Source organism: Chinchilla lanigera, unplaced genomic scaffold (assembly GCF_000276665.1).
Source record: "Chinchilla lanigera isolate Chin_1 unplaced genomic scaffold, ChiLan1.0 scaffold00092, whole genome shotgun sequence".
In the NCBI taxonomy this organism is placed as follows: Eukaryota; Metazoa; Chordata; class Mammalia; order Rodentia; family Chinchillidae; genus Chinchilla; species Chinchilla lanigera.
Genome location: NW_004955493.1, coordinates 5,800,982 through 5,819,358, shown reverse-complemented (window position 1 = coordinate 5,819,358; position 18,377 = coordinate 5,800,982). Strand labels below are relative to the sequence as shown.

The 18,377-nt window shown below is 45.4% G+C and overlaps 1 protein-coding gene across 9 annotated transcripts in view; it reads right to left on the bottom strand.

Annotated features, from left to right (window-relative positions):
* Kiaa0556 (KIAA0556 ortholog) overlaps window positions 1-18,377 on the bottom strand; it is a 191,178-nt gene that overhangs the window by 96,369 nt on the left and 76,432 nt on the right. For 8 of the 9 annotated variants that reach the window (XR_001231277.1, XM_013504821.1, XM_013504826.1 and 5 more), the window contains one exon: window positions 15,856-15,987. The exons of the other annotated variant lie outside the window; for it this stretch is intronic. Coding sequence is in view for 7 of the 8 variants with exons in the window: in XM_013504821.1 (XP_013360275.1) it covers window positions 15,856-15,987 (132 nt within the window). In the remaining variant the exon portion in view is untranslated. The remainder of the gene's footprint in view (window positions 1-15,855; window positions 15,988-18,377) is intronic. 9 annotated transcript variants of the gene reach the window in all.

Below are 18,377 nucleotides of genomic sequence, written 5' to 3'. Positions count from 1 at the left end.
AAATTACAGTGATCCTCCTGCCTCAGCCTCCCAAGTGCTGGGATTACGGGTATGTGCCACCACACCCGGCAGTATTACAACTTTTAAACTTCATTTAATTCTTAGCCCTATTGTTATTGGTGGTACAGCTGATGATTTTAATTGGTTTTTACTGTACTTCAATATCTAGTCTGTTTATGTGTCATCATTGTTACCGGCAATTTATTTTCCACTCCCTAGTGTCTTCCACACTGGGGATCAAGCCCTCAAAACAAGGCTGCTCATTAAAATCCTCATGTAAAAGTGAAGGAGATATCCATCTAAATAGGTGCACAAGTCTCAATGCACAAGCGCAGGAAATATGAAGAAACAAGGCATTTCTTCAAAGGTTAATAATTCTTCAGTAAGTAAACTCGAAGATATGGAAATGGATGAAATGCTGGACAGGGAATTCAAGAGATTGATTTTTTTAAATGATCAATGACTTTAAAGCAGACACAAATAAACGAAATGAGCTAAAGAAGACAATGCAGAACATGAAAGGGCAATTCAACAAAGAGATAGCGAGAAAGAACCCAACAGAAATCTTGGACATAAAAAGCTCAATAAGTCAAATAAAAAGCTCAGTGTAAAGACTTACCAATAAACTGAATCAAGCAGAAGACAGAATTTCAGGGTTTGAAGACAAGCTTGGTAAATTATCACATTCAGACAGTAAAAAAGAAAAATAAGAAATTAGGAACAAAATATCCCAAAACTCTGGGATACAAATAAAAGATCAAACTTGTATTTTTTGCATAGACAAGGGTGTCAAGGTATATACTAAAGGCATAGAAAATCTATTCAGTGAAATGATAGGAAAGATTTCCCAAATTCGGGAAAGATATGGACATCCAGGTAAAGGGAGCATTTAGAACCCTAAATAGGCATGATCAGAAAATAACCTGCCCATGTCATATTATAGCTAAAATTCTGACTACAGAACAAGGAAAGATACCGTCTGCAAGAGAGAAATGCCAAGTCACTTACAGAGGCAACCCCATCAGAAAACTGCAGATTTCCAGAAGGTCTAAAGGCCAGGAAGGCATGAAATTATGTGTTTCAAATCCTGAAAGAAAATAACTGTCAATCTAGATTACAGTATCCAACAAAGCTGTCCATCAGAATCAAAGGAGAAATAAAGACCTTCCAACATAAGCATGAACTAAAGCAATTCATGACCACTAAGCCAGCATTGCAGAAGATACTTAAAAGAATCCTATACACAGAAGAGGAAGTGCAGATAAGCAAATGAAAATTAGGAAAGAATCAGACTTTAGAAAAACAATCAGATGACAGGAATCAGTACATACCTTTGAACAATAACCCTTAATATAATTAGTTTAATTCTCCAATTAAAAGATACAGACTAAAAGCCTGGGTTAAACACCAAGACACAGTTCTTTGCTGCTTGCAAGAAACACACCTCACCAGCAAAGACACACAGACTCAAAACTAAAGGACAAAATATAATATTCCATGCAAATGGAATCTGAAAGCAAGCAGGAATAGCTCTACTCCTATGTGACAAAATAGACTTCAAGCCAAAATTAGTTAGATGAGATAAAGAAGGTCATTATGTATTGGTAAAGGAACAATTCACCAAGAAAGTATAACAGTTGTAAATATATACGCAACAAGTGTTGGTGCACTCAATTTCATAAAACAAACATTATTTGTAGGCCTGGGAAGATAGTTCAGCAGCACAGCATCTGCGTGGCAAGTGCAAAGTCCTGAGTTTGATTCCCAGTACCAAAAAGAAAAAAAAGAAAGAAAGAAAAAAAACACTACTTGTAATAAAAGAACAGATAGACTCTGATACAATAAGAGTGGATGACTTCAATACTCCACTCTCACCAAAAGAGGTCATTCAGACCCCTCCTTGCCAAAATCAACAGAGAAATATCAGAGTTAAACTATACCATAGATCAAGTGGGACTTAAACAGACATCTACAGAATATTTCATCCAACATCTGCAGAATACACATTCTTCTCAGCAGTTCATGGAACTTTCTCCAAAATAGACCATTTTAGACCATAAAGCACATCTTAGCAAATTTGTTTTAAAAAATGGAATAATTCCTTGTGTCTTAGAACATAATGGGATGAAACTATAGATCAATAAGAAAACCTGGAGAAACTATATGAACACATGGAGATTGAACAATTTCTATTTGAACAATCAGTAGGTCATTGAAAGCATGCAGAAATGCAAACAGAAACAATGTATCAGAATCTGGATACAATTACCATGGTTCTAAGAGGGAAGTTTATAGTGATGAGTGCCTACATAAAAAGTCAGGGATATCTCAAAGAAGTAACCTAATGATTCATCTCAAAGTCTTAGAAAAACAAAGAAGCCAAAACCAAACCCAACAGAAGGAAGGAAATAAAGATCAGAACTGAAATTAATAAAATAGAAGCTAAAAGACTACAACAAGTCAATGAAACAAATGGCTCTTCTTTGAGAAGATACACAAAATTGATAAATACTTTGCTAAACTAACCAAAAAAAAAAAGAGAGAGAGAGAGAAAGAGAGAGAGGAAATACCTAAATAAATACAGTTACAGACAAGGAAGGGGATAATACAAGAGACACCACTGAAATCCAGAGGATCATTAGGAACTATTTTGCAAATCTCTACTCCAGTGAATTGTAGATTCTTGAAGACATGAATAAATTTCCATGTGATCTACAAAAATTAAACCAAAAGGACATAAAAACCTGAACAGATCAATAGTAAGCAATGAAACAGAAGTAGTAATTTAAACAAAACAAAAAAGCCCAGGACCAGATGCATTTACTACTGAATTTCGCCTGACCTTTAAATAAGAACTAACAGCAATGCTCTCTAACTATTTCATGAAACAGAAGGGGAAGGAACACTTCTAATCTCATTCTACAAAGCCGATATCACCCTGATACAAAACTAGAGGAGGACACACACACACACACACACACACACACACACACACACACACACAACTATAGGCCAATCTTTGGTGAACGTAAATGCGAAAATCCTTCATAAAATACCAAATTCAAGCCAAAATGCAAAATATGCTGAATGCAAAATGCAAATTCAAGCCCAAATACCATATGCAAGCTGACTTCAACAAGATATTGACAAGATCATACACCATGATCAAGTTGGTTTCATCCTAGGGGTAGAAAGATGGGTCAACATACAGATATCAATAAACATAATACACGATCATACATAGAATCAAGGATAAAAATCACACAATCATCTCAGTTGATGCAGAAAAAGCTTACAGAAACACTCAACATCTCAGCTATCATAACTTTCAGTGATAGCCTACGCCGTGTTTCCCAGATGCAGCGTGTACTTTTCTTTGCTTTCTCCCTCTTTTTCTCTTTACTCGGCCCAAGACTGCTCTGCAGAGCCCGTTTCTTTTCCACTCTTCACTTCTACTTTCTCGAATAAACTTTGCCATCATTAAGAAAAAAAAAAAAAATTCAACGTCTCTATAAAAGCCCCCAAAAACTAGGTATTGAAGAATCATACCTCAACACAGTAAGGGCTACATATGACAAAATCCACAGCCAACATCCTAGGACAGGAGGAAAATTTTAAAGCATTTTTTCTAAAATCAGGAATGAGATAAGGATGTCCACTTTTACCGCTCCTATTTAACACAATACTTGAAATTTTAGTCATAGCGATTAGGCAAGACAAAGAAATGAAAAGAATACAAATAGGAAAGGAAGAAGTCAAATTATCCTTCTTTGCAAATATGCTCTTATAATGTTCTAAAGACTCCACCAAAGATTTTTGGATCTGATAAACAAATTTAGCAAAATAGCAGGATGCAAAATCAATACAGAAGTCAATATCTATAATGAAATCACTGAAAAAGAAATCAGGAAAATAATTCCATTCACCATAATCAAAAAAAAAAAAAACCAAAACTACAAATCATCTAGGCACGGTGCCTCATGCCTACAATCCCCACACTGGGGAGGCTGAGGCACGAGAATCGCCATGAGTTCAAGGGCAGCCTGGGCTACATAGTGACCTCTCATGGCCAGCCTGAACTGCATAGTGAGACCTTGTCTCAAAAAAACAAACAAACAAAAAGAAACAAACAAAAAAAAAACCTCATACAGATCAACCTAACTGAAGAGGTGAAAGAACGTTATAATCAAAATCGTAGAACACTAAAGCAAGAAGCTTGAGAACTCACTAGAAGATGGGAAGGCATCCTATGTTCATGGATTGGCAGAATTAATTGCTGTTAAAAACCACCATATTACCAAAAATGATCTACATATTCAATGCATTCCTCATCAAAATACCAATGACATCCATCAAAGAACTAGTGGGGAGAAAAACCCTAAAATTCGCACAAAAACACAGAAGACCCAGAATAGCCAAAGCAATTCTAAACAAAAATTGCAATCCTGGAAGATCACAATACCTGACTTCCCAATCTACAACAGAGCCATAGTAAAACAAAAACAACGTGGTGCTGGCAGAAACACAGACATAGGAACCAATGAAACAGAATAGAGGACGTAGAAATAAACCCATCCAGCTACAGCTACCTGATTCTTGATGCAGGGGCTAAAAACATGTTGGCGAACAGAGGTACTTTTGTAAATGGCACTGGAAAAGTGTTAACTTACATGTGGAAGACTGACACCAGATCCACATTGCTTATTCTGTACAAAAACTAATTCAAAATAGATCAAAGACCTAAATAGAAGACCTCAAAGTATGAAACTGATAGAAAACACCATGGCGGAGACACTTTAAGACACAGGCACAGGAAATGACCTCCTGGAGGACTCCAATAGCTCAGGAAATAATAGCAAGAACTGACAAGTGGGGTGGCATCAAGTTAAAAAGCCACTACCCAGCAAAGTAAACAATTAACAGAGTGAAGAGGTGGTTTACATAGTGGGAGGCCATCTTTGGTAGCTACTCTTCCAATAGATTAGCCATGACATATCCGGAACTCAAAAAACTTCACTCCAAAAGAACAAATAATCCAAAAAAAAAAAAAAAGGGCAAATGTAGTCCAGCGCCTGCCTAGCATGTGTGAGGCCCAATCTCCACTAGCGGGGGCAGAGGGGTGGTGGGGAGGCGAAATGGATAGACACATCTCAAAAAAGGAAATACAAATGGCCAGCAACTATATTAAATATTCAAAATCTTTAATTACCAGGGAACTATCAAAAATCAAAACTACATTGAGATTCCACCCCACCCCATTCAGAATAGCTGTCATCAAGAAAACAAACAAACAAACAATAAATTCTAGCAAAGAGGCAGGGGAAAAGGAACACCTACATTGTTGGTAGGAATGTAAAATAGTGCAGCCACTGTGGAACTCATGCTAAAGCCGCTGTGTGGGTACCAGGGCAGGAAGGCACAGCAATGTCCCAGGAGACCACTGTACCAAGGTAGCTGGGAGCTACCAATTCTGGAAAAGAAGGCAAAGCTCATACCATCCAGAAGCATGTTACAGACCAACCAGAGACTCACCACCAAGGTCAGGTGACATCAGGTAAGATGGGCAGAGGCAGTGGGATTCCCAAATGGAAAGAGAAGCAGACAGGCAAGAATGACCACACATCTGGGGGGAAATCAACACCCCGAGAAACAGGCACTAGCTTTAATTAACAAAAGGACTAATATTTATTTAAAGAGAGTTAACAGGATAATTAGAAGATGACTTTAGAATACAGAAAATTCACACTGTTGGAGAGACTTCAGAGGATATTTCACCCATTAAAAAGAAATAGAGAACTTAACACTTTGAATTTTATCATTGATTTTATTTATTTATTTATTTATTTTTAGTTTTTTGAGACAGGGTCTGACTACGTAGTTCAGGCTGACCTTGAACTCCCTATATAGCCCAGGATGGTCTCGAACTCACAGCAATCCTGCTTCAGCCTCCTGAGTGCTGGGATTACACATGTCTGTCATCATGCTCGGTGATTGCTGACATTTTTAGAAAGATAAATTAAATACCAGAGAACATCAAAAGGTGACTTGTTATGTATACTAGAAAATCACGCCAAGTGATTTAATAAGAACATAATATGAAACAAGGAAAAACAAAAAGAAAAGTATAAAAGAAAAATCAAGAGGCTCAAAGGATCTGGACCAACATCTGCCCAACAAAAGTTCCAAAGGCTAGAAGAAAAACAATGAAGGAGAATAACAGAAATAATAATAATAAGTGAACGCTTTCCAGTGGGAGAGGAAGACGTAAGCTTTCAGAATGCAATGACCAGGCAAGTCTTTAAATGGGACAAGGATATTAATATTGATATATTCATATGCATGAAGGATACTCTATCAGCAACATCTTGACTCTGCTATACACAAAATGACAGAGATCCGAAATACATACAGCACATTAGAGAAATATGAGGGAAAACTGACAAGTTCATAGAAATCAAACTGATCCAAAAGATAAAAGGGCTCTACTGGGGTAGTTTGCTACAGAGCATTTCCAGGGAGCATTATTAAAAGTGCAAATTCTGAGTACACCCTACTGTCACCAGATCCAATTCGTATCTCTGGGTGCGGTATGAGGATTCACATTTTTAATTAACAGCCAAGGTGATTCTGATAGGGGTGGTCTGGAACCGTACTTTGAGAACTATTAGTTAAGTAACGCAATTAAAACCTCAGGAGTTTAATAGATATACTGAACTTTTTAATCAGAAAAGAGAATGGTTATTCTTTTGAAATACCATAAAGCATTCACAAACAATGATTTGGCAGACTAGAAACAAAACCTAAGGAACATTCAAAGAACAAAAAATGAAACAGGGCATTCTTTAATCATAACCTCGTAAAATCAGAAATTAACACAAAGGGGTAGCAAAAAGTCAAAGTTGATGAAGAAGAAGCTATTTATTTAGGAAATGTGGAAAAACGCACTGAAGTAAAAAAGATAAGGGGAGAGCGGTTTTGGTTCGGGGCTTGCTTGGCAGGCCCAGGGCCTTGGTTTTGCTTTCCGTTCTTAAAAAAAAGAGAAAGGGGAGGGATGGAAGGTTAAGGGGAAGTAAAAAGGATTAAGATATGATATGTACACCTACCACACGCCACGATAAATGTATTCATTATGTATCACAAACACGAACTAATTAAAAAACAGACTAAAGTAGAAGGTTAAAAAAAAAGTACTGACATTCCAAACTAATTGGAAATACATAACAATGCACTACACAGTGAAGTCTGTGGGATGAAGGCAAAGCTATATTCATAGGGAAATTTTTAGCCTTAAAATTGATATATTAGAAAATAAGACTGCAAATAAACAGTTAACCTAGGAAGCCAGGTTATGGAGGTGGGGGTAGGAGAAAGCCAGAACAACAAGATAAACCAAGAAGGATAGAAAGGGAGTAAGATAAAAACGGAAATGAAATAAACGGAAATAGAAAAGAACAAATAAATCAGTGGGTGACTAAATGAAGTATATATGCTCAATAAAACTAAAAGCTGGGGGTGGTTTGGCTACATAGGTAAAGAGAGCTTTTCAGATTGTGTTCAGTTTAGTTCTAACCTACCTGAATCTTTTTTAATGGGAAAGCACTTAGGTGTTACATTAAATGATAAGAAATGATGTGAGAATACCTAAGATGCTCTAAGTAGCTTATAAGTACAACATATAAAAAAGGTTATGAATTCTCATATTGACTCGGCAGTCGTTCGGTATTTTTGTTAAGATTGAAGAAGTTGCTTTAGTGAGTCAGGTTCCACCTGGCGTCTTCGTTTGCAGAAATTCCCATGCGGTGAACGGATCACTACATCCCTGCCTTCTGCATCTGCATTTTAGTGCTGCGTAGCACTGCCGCACATGAATCATTCAAGCTCATCACCAAATCGCTCACGCTCTGCTGGCCTTGCGCTGTCTGACCACCCATTAGCCGGGCTGTGCTCTGGTCTGAGCCGCCCAGCTGGGCATCCCTGGGTGCCCGTTACGGGTCTGGGTGGCAGAGGCTAATTCAGTGCCATTGGGAGGGAGAAAGTCCTGTTCTTCCTCCCTCTTGAGAAACTGACAAAGTTTTCATTATCTAAATGAAAGTTGCAAGTTGACATCCTCAGGGCCAAATCTGGCCTGCAGGTATATTTTGTTTGTGCATAGAAAACTATGAATTAGTTATTATTATTATTTTTTTTTTCCCAGTACCAGGAATTGAACTCACGACCTTGTACTTGCCGGACAGGCGCTGTGCCACTGAGCTAAATCCCCAGCCCCGTGAATTAATTATTAAGATAATTAATTGAAAATAAATCAGACACAAAAAAACCCAGATACTTGGTGTCTCTTAAAACTAGAAAGCCTGAGACCACTGGGCTTGTACTACAGCATGTGGTAAGTGACTGGGACCGTCCTTGGGGTCTCCTCACTCTGACTCTGAGGCCCTGCCCCGGCCTCACTCAGGGGATTTAAAACAGTCTTTTAAGTGAGCACGACGTGGCAGAAATTTCAGTATTTCCGGATCCAGACTACATCCTTGAAACTGATGCCTCTACCTTAGCAGTGCAAATTTTTTTTTTTTTTTTCTTTTGTCAGATTCTGTGTCCTGATTCACAGTCTGGGAAATACTGTCACCATAATTATAATGTGGAGATGTGATGACAGACGCAGCTAGTGTGGGCTGTCCGGGGAGCCGCACGAGCATCTACCCTACCCTCTTCTTACTTCCCTCATTGATTCAGTCGCTCAATTATTCAATTCACTTGCTTAACAAAGATTTATTTGCAAACGAACTCTATGCTAGGCACTTTTCTAGGGCCAGGGACTCAGCGGGCTACAAGAGGAAGCTCAGTGCTTATTGTAAAGGGGTGATCTGGGAGGGAGAGAGTGTGTTTCAGGCCCTAAGTATCTAACTTGCAAGTGACCTACGGCAAGCAACAGTCCCTAGGAACTATGTGCAGCCTCTCTTCCTACGGATTTTGTAATATGAGAGCAAGGTTTTCCTTTAAACTTGATCTAGGAGTCACAGTTTCAAAGCTGGCAGGAACAGGAAATGTCAAGTCCACTCCTTGTTGGAGAAGCAAAAGGAAGCTCTGGAGGAGTGTGCCCTAGTCATTTTCCAGTTGCTAGAACATGATACCTGACTTGAAGAGAGGTTTCATTTAGTTCATGGTTTTGGGAGATCCAGTCCATGGTCAGCTGGCTCCAAGGCACAAATATCATGGTGGAAGGGCATGGTGGAGCAAAACTGCTTAGTACCTGGTGTCCAGGAGCAGAGCAGGGGGACAGCACCAGAAAGGAAGGGGCCAGGAAGAACACATGGTGCCCAAGGCCAGGTCTCTCACCCACAGAGGTGCACCCAGATGTGTGCCCCACCAATGCCCCGGGCGGCTCTCAAGCCAATCCTGTTGACACAAACGAGCTTAACCATCACTGAATGTGACTTAGCCAAGGTCCCCAGAGTTTGAGGAAAGGTCCAGCTACCCTCTCCAGGCTGGCTGGGTCTCAGTCATTTGTTCTTTCAATTCCCTAAAATAAGACTCATCGGCTCCAATCTCTTCGGAAGATGTAACAGAACCTAAAACATCGAAGTGAGTCACGGTGTCACACAATATGGGGTGGGAACTGCGGCATACTCAAAACAAGAGTTTTCCAGTTTGAAATAAAACAGCAACAAGGGTGACCGCAGAGCAGTGGGTCAGCCAACCAAACACCTCTGGGAGCTGAAGCTGCCTCCTTGTCATGGTCCCAGCCCTGTCCTGCAGCCAGTGTCTCCCATTCACCCCTGTAGCACCTCTCCTTATCCTGAATTTCAGCACGCTTTTCCAAGTCATAATTGATGAGGGGGATAACAAAGCCAAAACTTTTTTTCCTGTGGTGCTGGCAACTGAACCCCGGTCCTTGCACGTGCTAAGCAGGTGCTCTACCACTGAGCTACATCCCCAGCCCAAGAAAATCTTTCCTACATACCTCTACTTTCTCTGCGTGCTTTTAGTCAAGTTTGGGGCTTGCTTTGCGAATAAGATGAGAAAAACCAAATATGAAGGTCAGGTATTCATTTTTATAACACAGTAATTCCTTAATATGATCACAACACAAAATTAAATTGCTCAAAAATTCACCTCATAAATACTAAAAAGACCTAAACAAATCAATGGACTATGAAAATCAATCAATCCTTCTATAGGGACAGGGGGCCCCTCAGGTAGGAAGATGATAGGATGAGGGCCTCATTGAGCTTTATTAAAAATTAACAGAGAATTCTACTAAAGGCAGTTTCTGCCTCCATGGCTAGACTCGAGCAATGAGAAAGACAAAGGCAATGAAAAAGGAAGGACCTGGGCCCAGGAAGGGCCCAGGTAGCTTGCTTAAAGCACACTTGCCCTTTACTTAATCCTTCAGCCTAAACTACCTTTTCATAAATCTCCCACCCATACTATTTTCCACCACCAAAGGATAGGGAGAACTCATGGCCCAAAGAAATCCAAGGTTAGGATGAGAGACGGCCAGGGAGCCAATCAGATTCCAGGGGCCTACACAGGGAGGAGGAGCCCAATATTGTACTTTGAGAAAGGATCTCACTAAGTTGCCCAGGCTGGCCTCAAACTTGTGATCCTCCTGCCTCAGCCTCCTGAGTAGCTGGAATTATACACCTTCACCACTACACTCCACCACTTTACGTATACTCTTTAAGCTACCCAATCCCTTTCTTACAAGATAATGTGCCACCCTGCCTGCACCAATCTAAATTCCTGACAAAAAAACTGACATAACCCCTCCCCCTACTAAGGCTTTGTCTTTTTTTTTTTGTACCAGGAATTGAACTCACAACCTCACGCTTGCCAGGCAGGTGCCTGCGCCGCTGAGCTACATCCCTGGCCTCGAGGCTTTGTCTTTAAAACTTGTTTGAAATCTGTAAAACTTTGGAACACACATTCAACTTGCTCGGGTTAGTGTTTTCCCAGTTACAACTCTGATCCGCTCAAATAAACCCTTTTGTTTCTAAAATCAATTTGTGCCTCAGTTTCTCTTTAGGGTCAACAATTTTGTATAATGTAGAAGAGATTTCAACTTTGATGTTTTAAACTTTTCTTATAGTCCCCATAACACAGTCCCTCAAAAATGTTCCTTCCCCTCCAGGCACACCATAACGTTCAGGTTTCCGCCCATAAACACCAGGAATTCTTTGGTTAACAAATGTAGTATGTTCTATATACAAATTCTATTAGCTTAAGAATTAGGCCTGACGCAGGCATGGCAGCCCTGTAGTCCCAGCAGAGTGGGAAGCTGCGGCAGGAGGATCTCAAGTTGAAGCCTGGGCAACTAGGTAATTTAGTGAGACCCTGTCTCAAAGTAAAAATGGCTGGGAAAGTAGCTCAGCTCAAATACCCCGGGCTCAGCTCTCAGTACCGGGGGGAAAAAAAAAAAAAAGCCCTGAAATATGCATTGTGCACAAATAGATCAATGATTCTTCTTGTGCATGTCGAATTTTGGAAGCATAGCTCTCTCTTTTGCTTATAACCATGGTTCTCAAACACTGCCGCAAATTACAGCCATGCAGGGAGTTTCAGAGAAGGAACAATGGCTGAGCTTCAGCCTAGGATCAGAATCAGAATCTCAGGGCCGTAGGACCAGGACACTTGTGTTTTCATTTCTTTGTCACTCTGTATTTTGAGCTAATTATAGCTTTCACATGCCATTTGTGAGGAACAATACAGAGAGGTCCCATGCTCCCATCCCTGATGGTGACATCTTGCAGAAGCACAGCGCAACATCACAGTCGGGAAACTGACCTTGCTACCGTCCTCCTATGTTTTTAAACTACCTTGCTATTTGCACTCTCCTTTCTTTCTTTGCTGATACTTAGTTCTGCTAAAGAAGCTCATCTCTCCTTTAATGGACAGCTATTATTTTTAATTTTTAATTTTGCAAGAATGTAAAACCCGCAGAAAATATAACAGTATATCAGAAACCCTTCCGATGCTCCTCTGTGCCAGTGAGAACCGTGACTTCAGAAGCGGGCTGGTGAGTGTGGGAGGCACCCACTTCACCCCACTCACTTTAGGGTCCATCCAATGCAAAGAGAAATTCAGAAGGGCTTCCAGAAGAGGCCAGGGTGGCCGAGTGCTCCTGGCATCTCTTGCTTTCAGGGACCCACAGGACAACTAAACATAGAACTACCTCTGACTGGGAAAGGGACAGGACTGGGATATTCCAGGCCAACTCTCCCCTTCTGGATAATGACAGAGGCCATTTTTAATCCGGGTGACTATATAGCTTCCTATCACCATGGGACAGTGGGATTATGAAAGGCTCTTATTTCCTTTGTACGATTAGAATTTTTATGTTATCTGGAAAATAAGACATCTTAATAAAAAATGTACCTTTCCTTTCATGCCTGATGCTTACATGGAGCCACTGTCCTATAAAGGGAAATTATATCATCCGTCGCAGCACAAAGCCCTTGTACCACGGAAAGCAAACGTGACTAAATGCGGCACCCCGGTGGAACGCTCTGCAAAGAGGCACGGTTACGGTTTAGATCTAAAACATCCTCCCGAAGTCTCAAGTTCAGACGTCGGGCTTTTGGGAGGTCATGGATCACGGTGATGAACCCGCACTCACCAGTGGGTTCATGGGTGAGTTCACGGCTGACTGTGCTGTTAGGAAGCGGAACCCGAGGGGAAGCGGGGGTCACTGGGGGCGTGAGCAGGAAGAATGTGTTCTTGCCCCGGCTCCTCCCTTCTATCTCTGCTTCCTGGCTGCTATGGCATGTCAGGTTCATTTGCCATGCCGCTTCTGCCTTAGAGCTGGTCGACCATGGACTGCAACTTCTGAAACTGTAAGCCCAAATAAACCTTTCCTCCTTCAAGCTGCAGGTGTTGGGTACTGTGCCTCGGAAATGGGAAGGCTGTCTCATGCGGGGACATTTCCCCCAAGCTGTAAGGCTGCTCCAGGCATACGGTGACATCCTACCTGATGGGAGGAAAACCCCACATCCTCACAAGAGCTGTCAAACCCTACCCACTCTGCCTCACAGCTGTTCTCTGACCCTCCCCTCACTTCCCCTCCCCTCTCTCCTCAGGACCTCTGCCTTGCTGTGGCTGGGCCTCGGGTGCGCTGCTCCCCTGGCTCACTCCCTCACTCCTGGAGACAGCTCCTCAGACACCACCCCAACAAAAAGCAGTCCCTGTCCATCCGTCCTAAATATAACACAGCAGCTCCTGCCAGTCTCTCGGTCCCTTATTCCGCTCCACGTCTGCATCAACCTCTCACCTCCTGACATCTGATATGCTCGTTTATCATCAGCTGGTCCTGAGCGTGGGACTGCGGTGAGGATCGTGGCAACCTGGAGCACTCACACCTGTTTAAGCGGACAGCTCCGCAGCCCCAGTCATTGCTACCGTGCAGGAATGTGAACTCCAATCTTTCAATTTTTCCAGAGAGGCCACCATTCAGATCTTCCCACAGAATCTCCTGATCCTCAAGTGTCAGCTACTAATTCACAACTTCCCAAGGCACTGTGCAAGATAATGGGATGGGGCCAACAGAACATGTCCGCGGCGCGTGGCCGTGTGAACCCAGAGCCACTGAGACGCCGAAGTTCACGGTGATGCGTTCAGAGGCGCAAGGCCGCTGTGTCTGAGCGGTGAAGGTCAGGCGAGACAGCGTCCTTGGACACACGTTTCCTCCTGCTCCGTTTCCGGCTGCGCTTGCAAACTGCACGGGGCTGAGTATACCGAGCCAGGTGCCTTTTCTCCCTCTCCCCTGCTCTGATCACATCTCTTAATGCTTTTCCCTTCGCAGGAAACTGGCGCTGCCATTTCGCTCTCTGCTTTCACAGGAAAATAACTCCAAGGGGAAATTGACTGTGAAGCCTTAAGCAGTGCCCCCCTCAAGATGGGGAGAAAAAGGAAAGAGAGAAATACAATCGAGCGCTCACAGCAGAGGAAATTAAGCGCTGGCAGAGGAGCAGCAGCCGTGCCAGTCCAGAGCCTGCGTACCCAGGAATGCTAATGGCCTTAGAAGCTGGCGGGGGGCACTGCCTCGCTGGTGCAGGGAGCTGGGGTGACGGAGGGGGAAGGCCTATGTGTTTGTTTAATAAGAGGTACTGGACGCTGGACCAAAGGCAAATTACCATGGCCTCTGGCTTGGAGGGCACACATGGATTCCGAGGGGTGGGGGTCACTGGCTGAACTTGGCTAAAATCCAGCCTCCAGGCAAACTAAGAGAAACTGAGGACTTGTTTTTCACAGACCGATTCTGAGCAGGGGACTGTTTGATGGACTCAGAAGTCAGCTGGGTGTGTGGGGGTATGTTTTAAAGGAAATAAAGCTCACAGTTTTGTCCACTGTTTCATCCCAGTTTTACAGACTGGATGAGGAAACAAGGTCATAGATCGGGTCACTGAATAGAGAAGGAACTGTTTCCTCTTTTTCCTCCAGGAAGACAAACATTCCCAGCTAACACAACCAGGATGTGAACAAAATGATTGCTCGCTCCTTACCTGTCCCTCCTTTGTAAGCAAACAAGAAAACACAGGCACACACAGCAATCAGAGGCACGTTTCCTGGACAACATTTCCATCTCTGCTCTGAGTCATGTTCATTTCACAGAAGCACTTCTGGGTACACAGGCAACGTGCAGAAGCAAGATTCTGCCCTTGGAATATGCTGCCAGGGCCCACAGCTGAGCAAACGCTGCTCCGGCGAAAGGGGAAGGGTCCACTTAGCAACCTCTACCCGCCATCTCTGGGTAGCTCTGCTTATCCTTAGCTGTAAAGATGGTTTATTCACCCGCTTTGAAGCCAAAAGCATACTCTTGGAACAAACTCCAGCTACCCATCCCCACACCCGCACACTGGCCCGGCCTGCCATGTACCCCCAGGTCTCCTCCTCCTCCCCCAACCTCACGTCATCCCGGGTTCCCCTCACTCACCCCACGCCTGCACTATGTACCTTGGACAAGCTCAGCCTCAGAGCATCTGCACTGCTGTTCCCTCTACTTGGAATGCTTTTCCCCTCACTCCTCCTTCTCCACCAGGTTTCAAGGGAACTGTCACTGCTGAGAAGGGCCTCCCTCCCTTTCACCCCGCACATCTTCCTCTCCTGACTTCTCAGAACTGATCAATACCAAGAGAAACTATTTCTCCCCTCTTTCCCCCATTCCCTCTCTCCCCTCTGGAACGGAACTTGCTTAAAAATGTCCACCTCGTCGCTCTTGTTTCTGTCTGTATCTGGGGTGCTGAGGACAGAGTCTGAGGCTCAGAACTGGGTGCTTGACAAGCGCTGGCGGAGGGAAGATGGGGCAGTTCAAAGGGTTTCAGAAATGACGCAGCAACTGCAGGAAAGGACCAAATGCGCCCACCGTCAGCCGCACAAGTTGCACGGCCACGGGGCCTCGGTGTGGTCTCTGCTGCCCCGGTCAGAGGCAATGGGCCCAAGGTGAGACGGGCCAGGTGCACAGCGCCCACAGGCTGAGGGTCAGCCCACCAGCTGCCGCATCTTGCCCCCCGCCCTCTCCTCCAGTGTTTAGGACCCAGGGCAGACATCACTCCCGGGAAGCCTTCCTGCGCACGCTCCCTCTCCCCTTAGACACTTGCTACGGAGGGATCAGAGGCTGCTGACCCAGCTCAGACACCAGCCCTACTGACCCCTGCCATCAGGTGCCTCTGTACACCAACCTCTGGGCACCAGTGTCAGGTACCTGCTCTGTGTGTGCAGCACAGTGTGCGTGAGGGACGCAAGAGTGAAAGAAGCCGGGGGGTGAGGACGGACTATGCTCTTAGAAAGTGCCCCACGGCTACAGCAGCCCCAGCCCCGACGTCCTGCAGGAGCCTTAAGCACGAGGCCGAGGCTAGTCCCTACCTGTGCACGATCCCCAGAAGCATCCTCGGCCTTGACAGGCACATCCACACAGGGCTCAAAATCTTCTGAATAGTCCACAGGAGGTTCGATCTGCAGTCGAGAGCCGGCTTCTGTTCTGATCTGCACCGATTTCTATGCATAAAAATGCAGACCGTCTCAGACATGATGGAATGAACATCCTCCTCTGCTTGGGGGCGAGGGCTAGCACCGGAGGGGTTGATGGTAGGAATCGGAGTCCAAGGTGCTTTGCCTCTGTGTGACAGTGCTCGTGTTCTGATCAACACTGGTCTAGCACGTGCCTAGCCTGGGCCAGCTCAGGGCCGGTCATTCTCCACTCTGCTCAGAGGTTTTGTTTTTATGGTATGTTGCCGGAGACTGAACTCAGACCACCCACATGCTTGGCAAGCGGTCTTCTACTGAGCTACAACCCCATGCTTCCATGCTGTCTTTAAATTTTGAGACAGTCTCGCTAAGTTGCCCAGACTGGCCTCGAACTTGTGAGCCTCCTGCCTCAGCCTCTGGAGTCGCTGAGACTGCAGGCATGGGTCACTGAATTTGGCCGCTCGAAGGTTCCTACTTGAACTTTCCAAGGATGCCCAGTAGAATTTTTTTAAAATAACTTTTTGGCTTGAAATTATTTACTGGCAAAATTTTAGCAGCTGTTGAAGTCCCTTCTGAAAAGGGACTTCGAGCTGTAATTTGGTCCCTGCTTTGGGAAACCCTGTAATTTGGTTCCTGCTGAGGGAAACCCTGGGGCCCTCATATACACACCAGGGATGTCTGAAGATGTAATACAATCTTGGAGCACTTCCCAAGCTTACGGGCCTGCAGGAGGCTCCATGATGGGCCCTCCTCTGCCTAGCCTCCCTTGGATCGCTCTTAGGGGAGCACAGACTGCAGGCCATTCCCAGTCCATGACGTGCGGCTTCTCCTGTACTCGGTTTCTGGATATGCACGGGGCATGTCCCATCCCCCCCATCCCCCACAGTGGCGAGGACCACGTGAGCACACGGGGCCCTGAGATGAGGGTGGCAGGGCGGGGCTGTGCATCTTCCGCTGTCCCCTGACGGGGCAGGTGTCGGGCTCCTCTTGCCCAGCTCCCAACCCTGCCGCTGCAGCGTGGAGGTGCTTCGCGCTGCCCAGGTCTGTGCACACCACCGTTAGTGCCCGGCTCCCTCCGCAGCCCCCGGGCCAGAGCCGATGCTTCCCTCTCGGCAGGGATGGGTCACACACACAGGCCTCACGCTGCTCAAGCTACTGTTATTTGTATTCTGCAGCAGTAGCCAGAGCTGCGCCTGGTGCACAAAGTTCTCTACCATCAGTCAGACGCCCTGCCCCACACACAGTCACTCACCGACAGTCAGACAAACAGCCAGGGCAGGGGCCCGCGGGCTGCAGCTCTATCACATCCACGCTCCGCTCTTCACGACACACCTTGCTTATTTTTTTCGGGGACCCACTTCCCTCCCCACTCGCAGTCCGTGTGTGTGGTGCAGGGGTGGGAAGGTGAGCCAGGCCTGACCACCAGCCCATTCCCTCCCTCCATGGCACGCCCGGGCCTCTGATTCAGGGCAGGCGCTGTGCTACGGCAGCCGGGAGAAGGCCGGGATTCAGTCAGAGCCATGGGAAGGCAAGCCGCTTCCTGGAAGAGGCTCGGCTGCAGGGAGTGGCCGCGGGGACCACCCTGCTGCTCACACAGAAAGGCTGCTGAGAGGTAGAAGCACAGTCCTGATGGACTTGTTTCGAGCTCCTGGATCCAGCTGCACTTGAAGCAAGACCACTGAATCTCTTTTTGGCTCACGCCAGTGCGAACAGGATTTCCGTTATCTGTGAGCTAGTCTTGACCCCCACCTGTACCGTAAACCCTGCCATCTCCCCGCCTCTGCTCACACTGTCCTTCCGGTCTGTGCCACTGGCCCCAGTCTTCTTCAGGAACCCAAACCCTACCTCGCTTTGGAGACTGCTCTCTGCCCACCCCGATCTGTCCACTGCCTGACTGTGGTAAGACTGTCACGGCACTGGCGTCCCTTGCAGCGTGGCATGGCCATGTGCCCCAGGAGCTACAGTGTGCAGTAACGGGCGGGAGGGGGCGCTTCTGAGGAAAGTCCAGCTTTCCCAGCAGTCACAGCAGGCTCAGTGGACGCAGGACTTTTGCCCTTTGTCCCCCACACTTCCTTCTGGCTGGGATGTGCATGGGATACATGGGAGAAAAGACCATAGTGTAGTGGAAAATGGGAGAAGCCCAGTTTCTGGTGACATCGCCCACCTGCCCACAGGCAGCTGCCTCCCAGTGCTTCTTCTGAGAGAGCAGAGCAGCCATCGCTGTTGTCAAGCCACAGTGGTGCCGCTCCTGTGACACCCACCTGCCCTCTGGCCCAGCTAATACTCTCCTGTGATACTTGGCATTTCGGTATCTCCTCTGTGGGGAAGGCCTGGGTCGATCAGGCAGACTGGGTCGATCCCTGCAACGCGCATGCTTGCTCCCTGTGTGACCTCGGGCAGGTCACCCATCCTCTGCCACT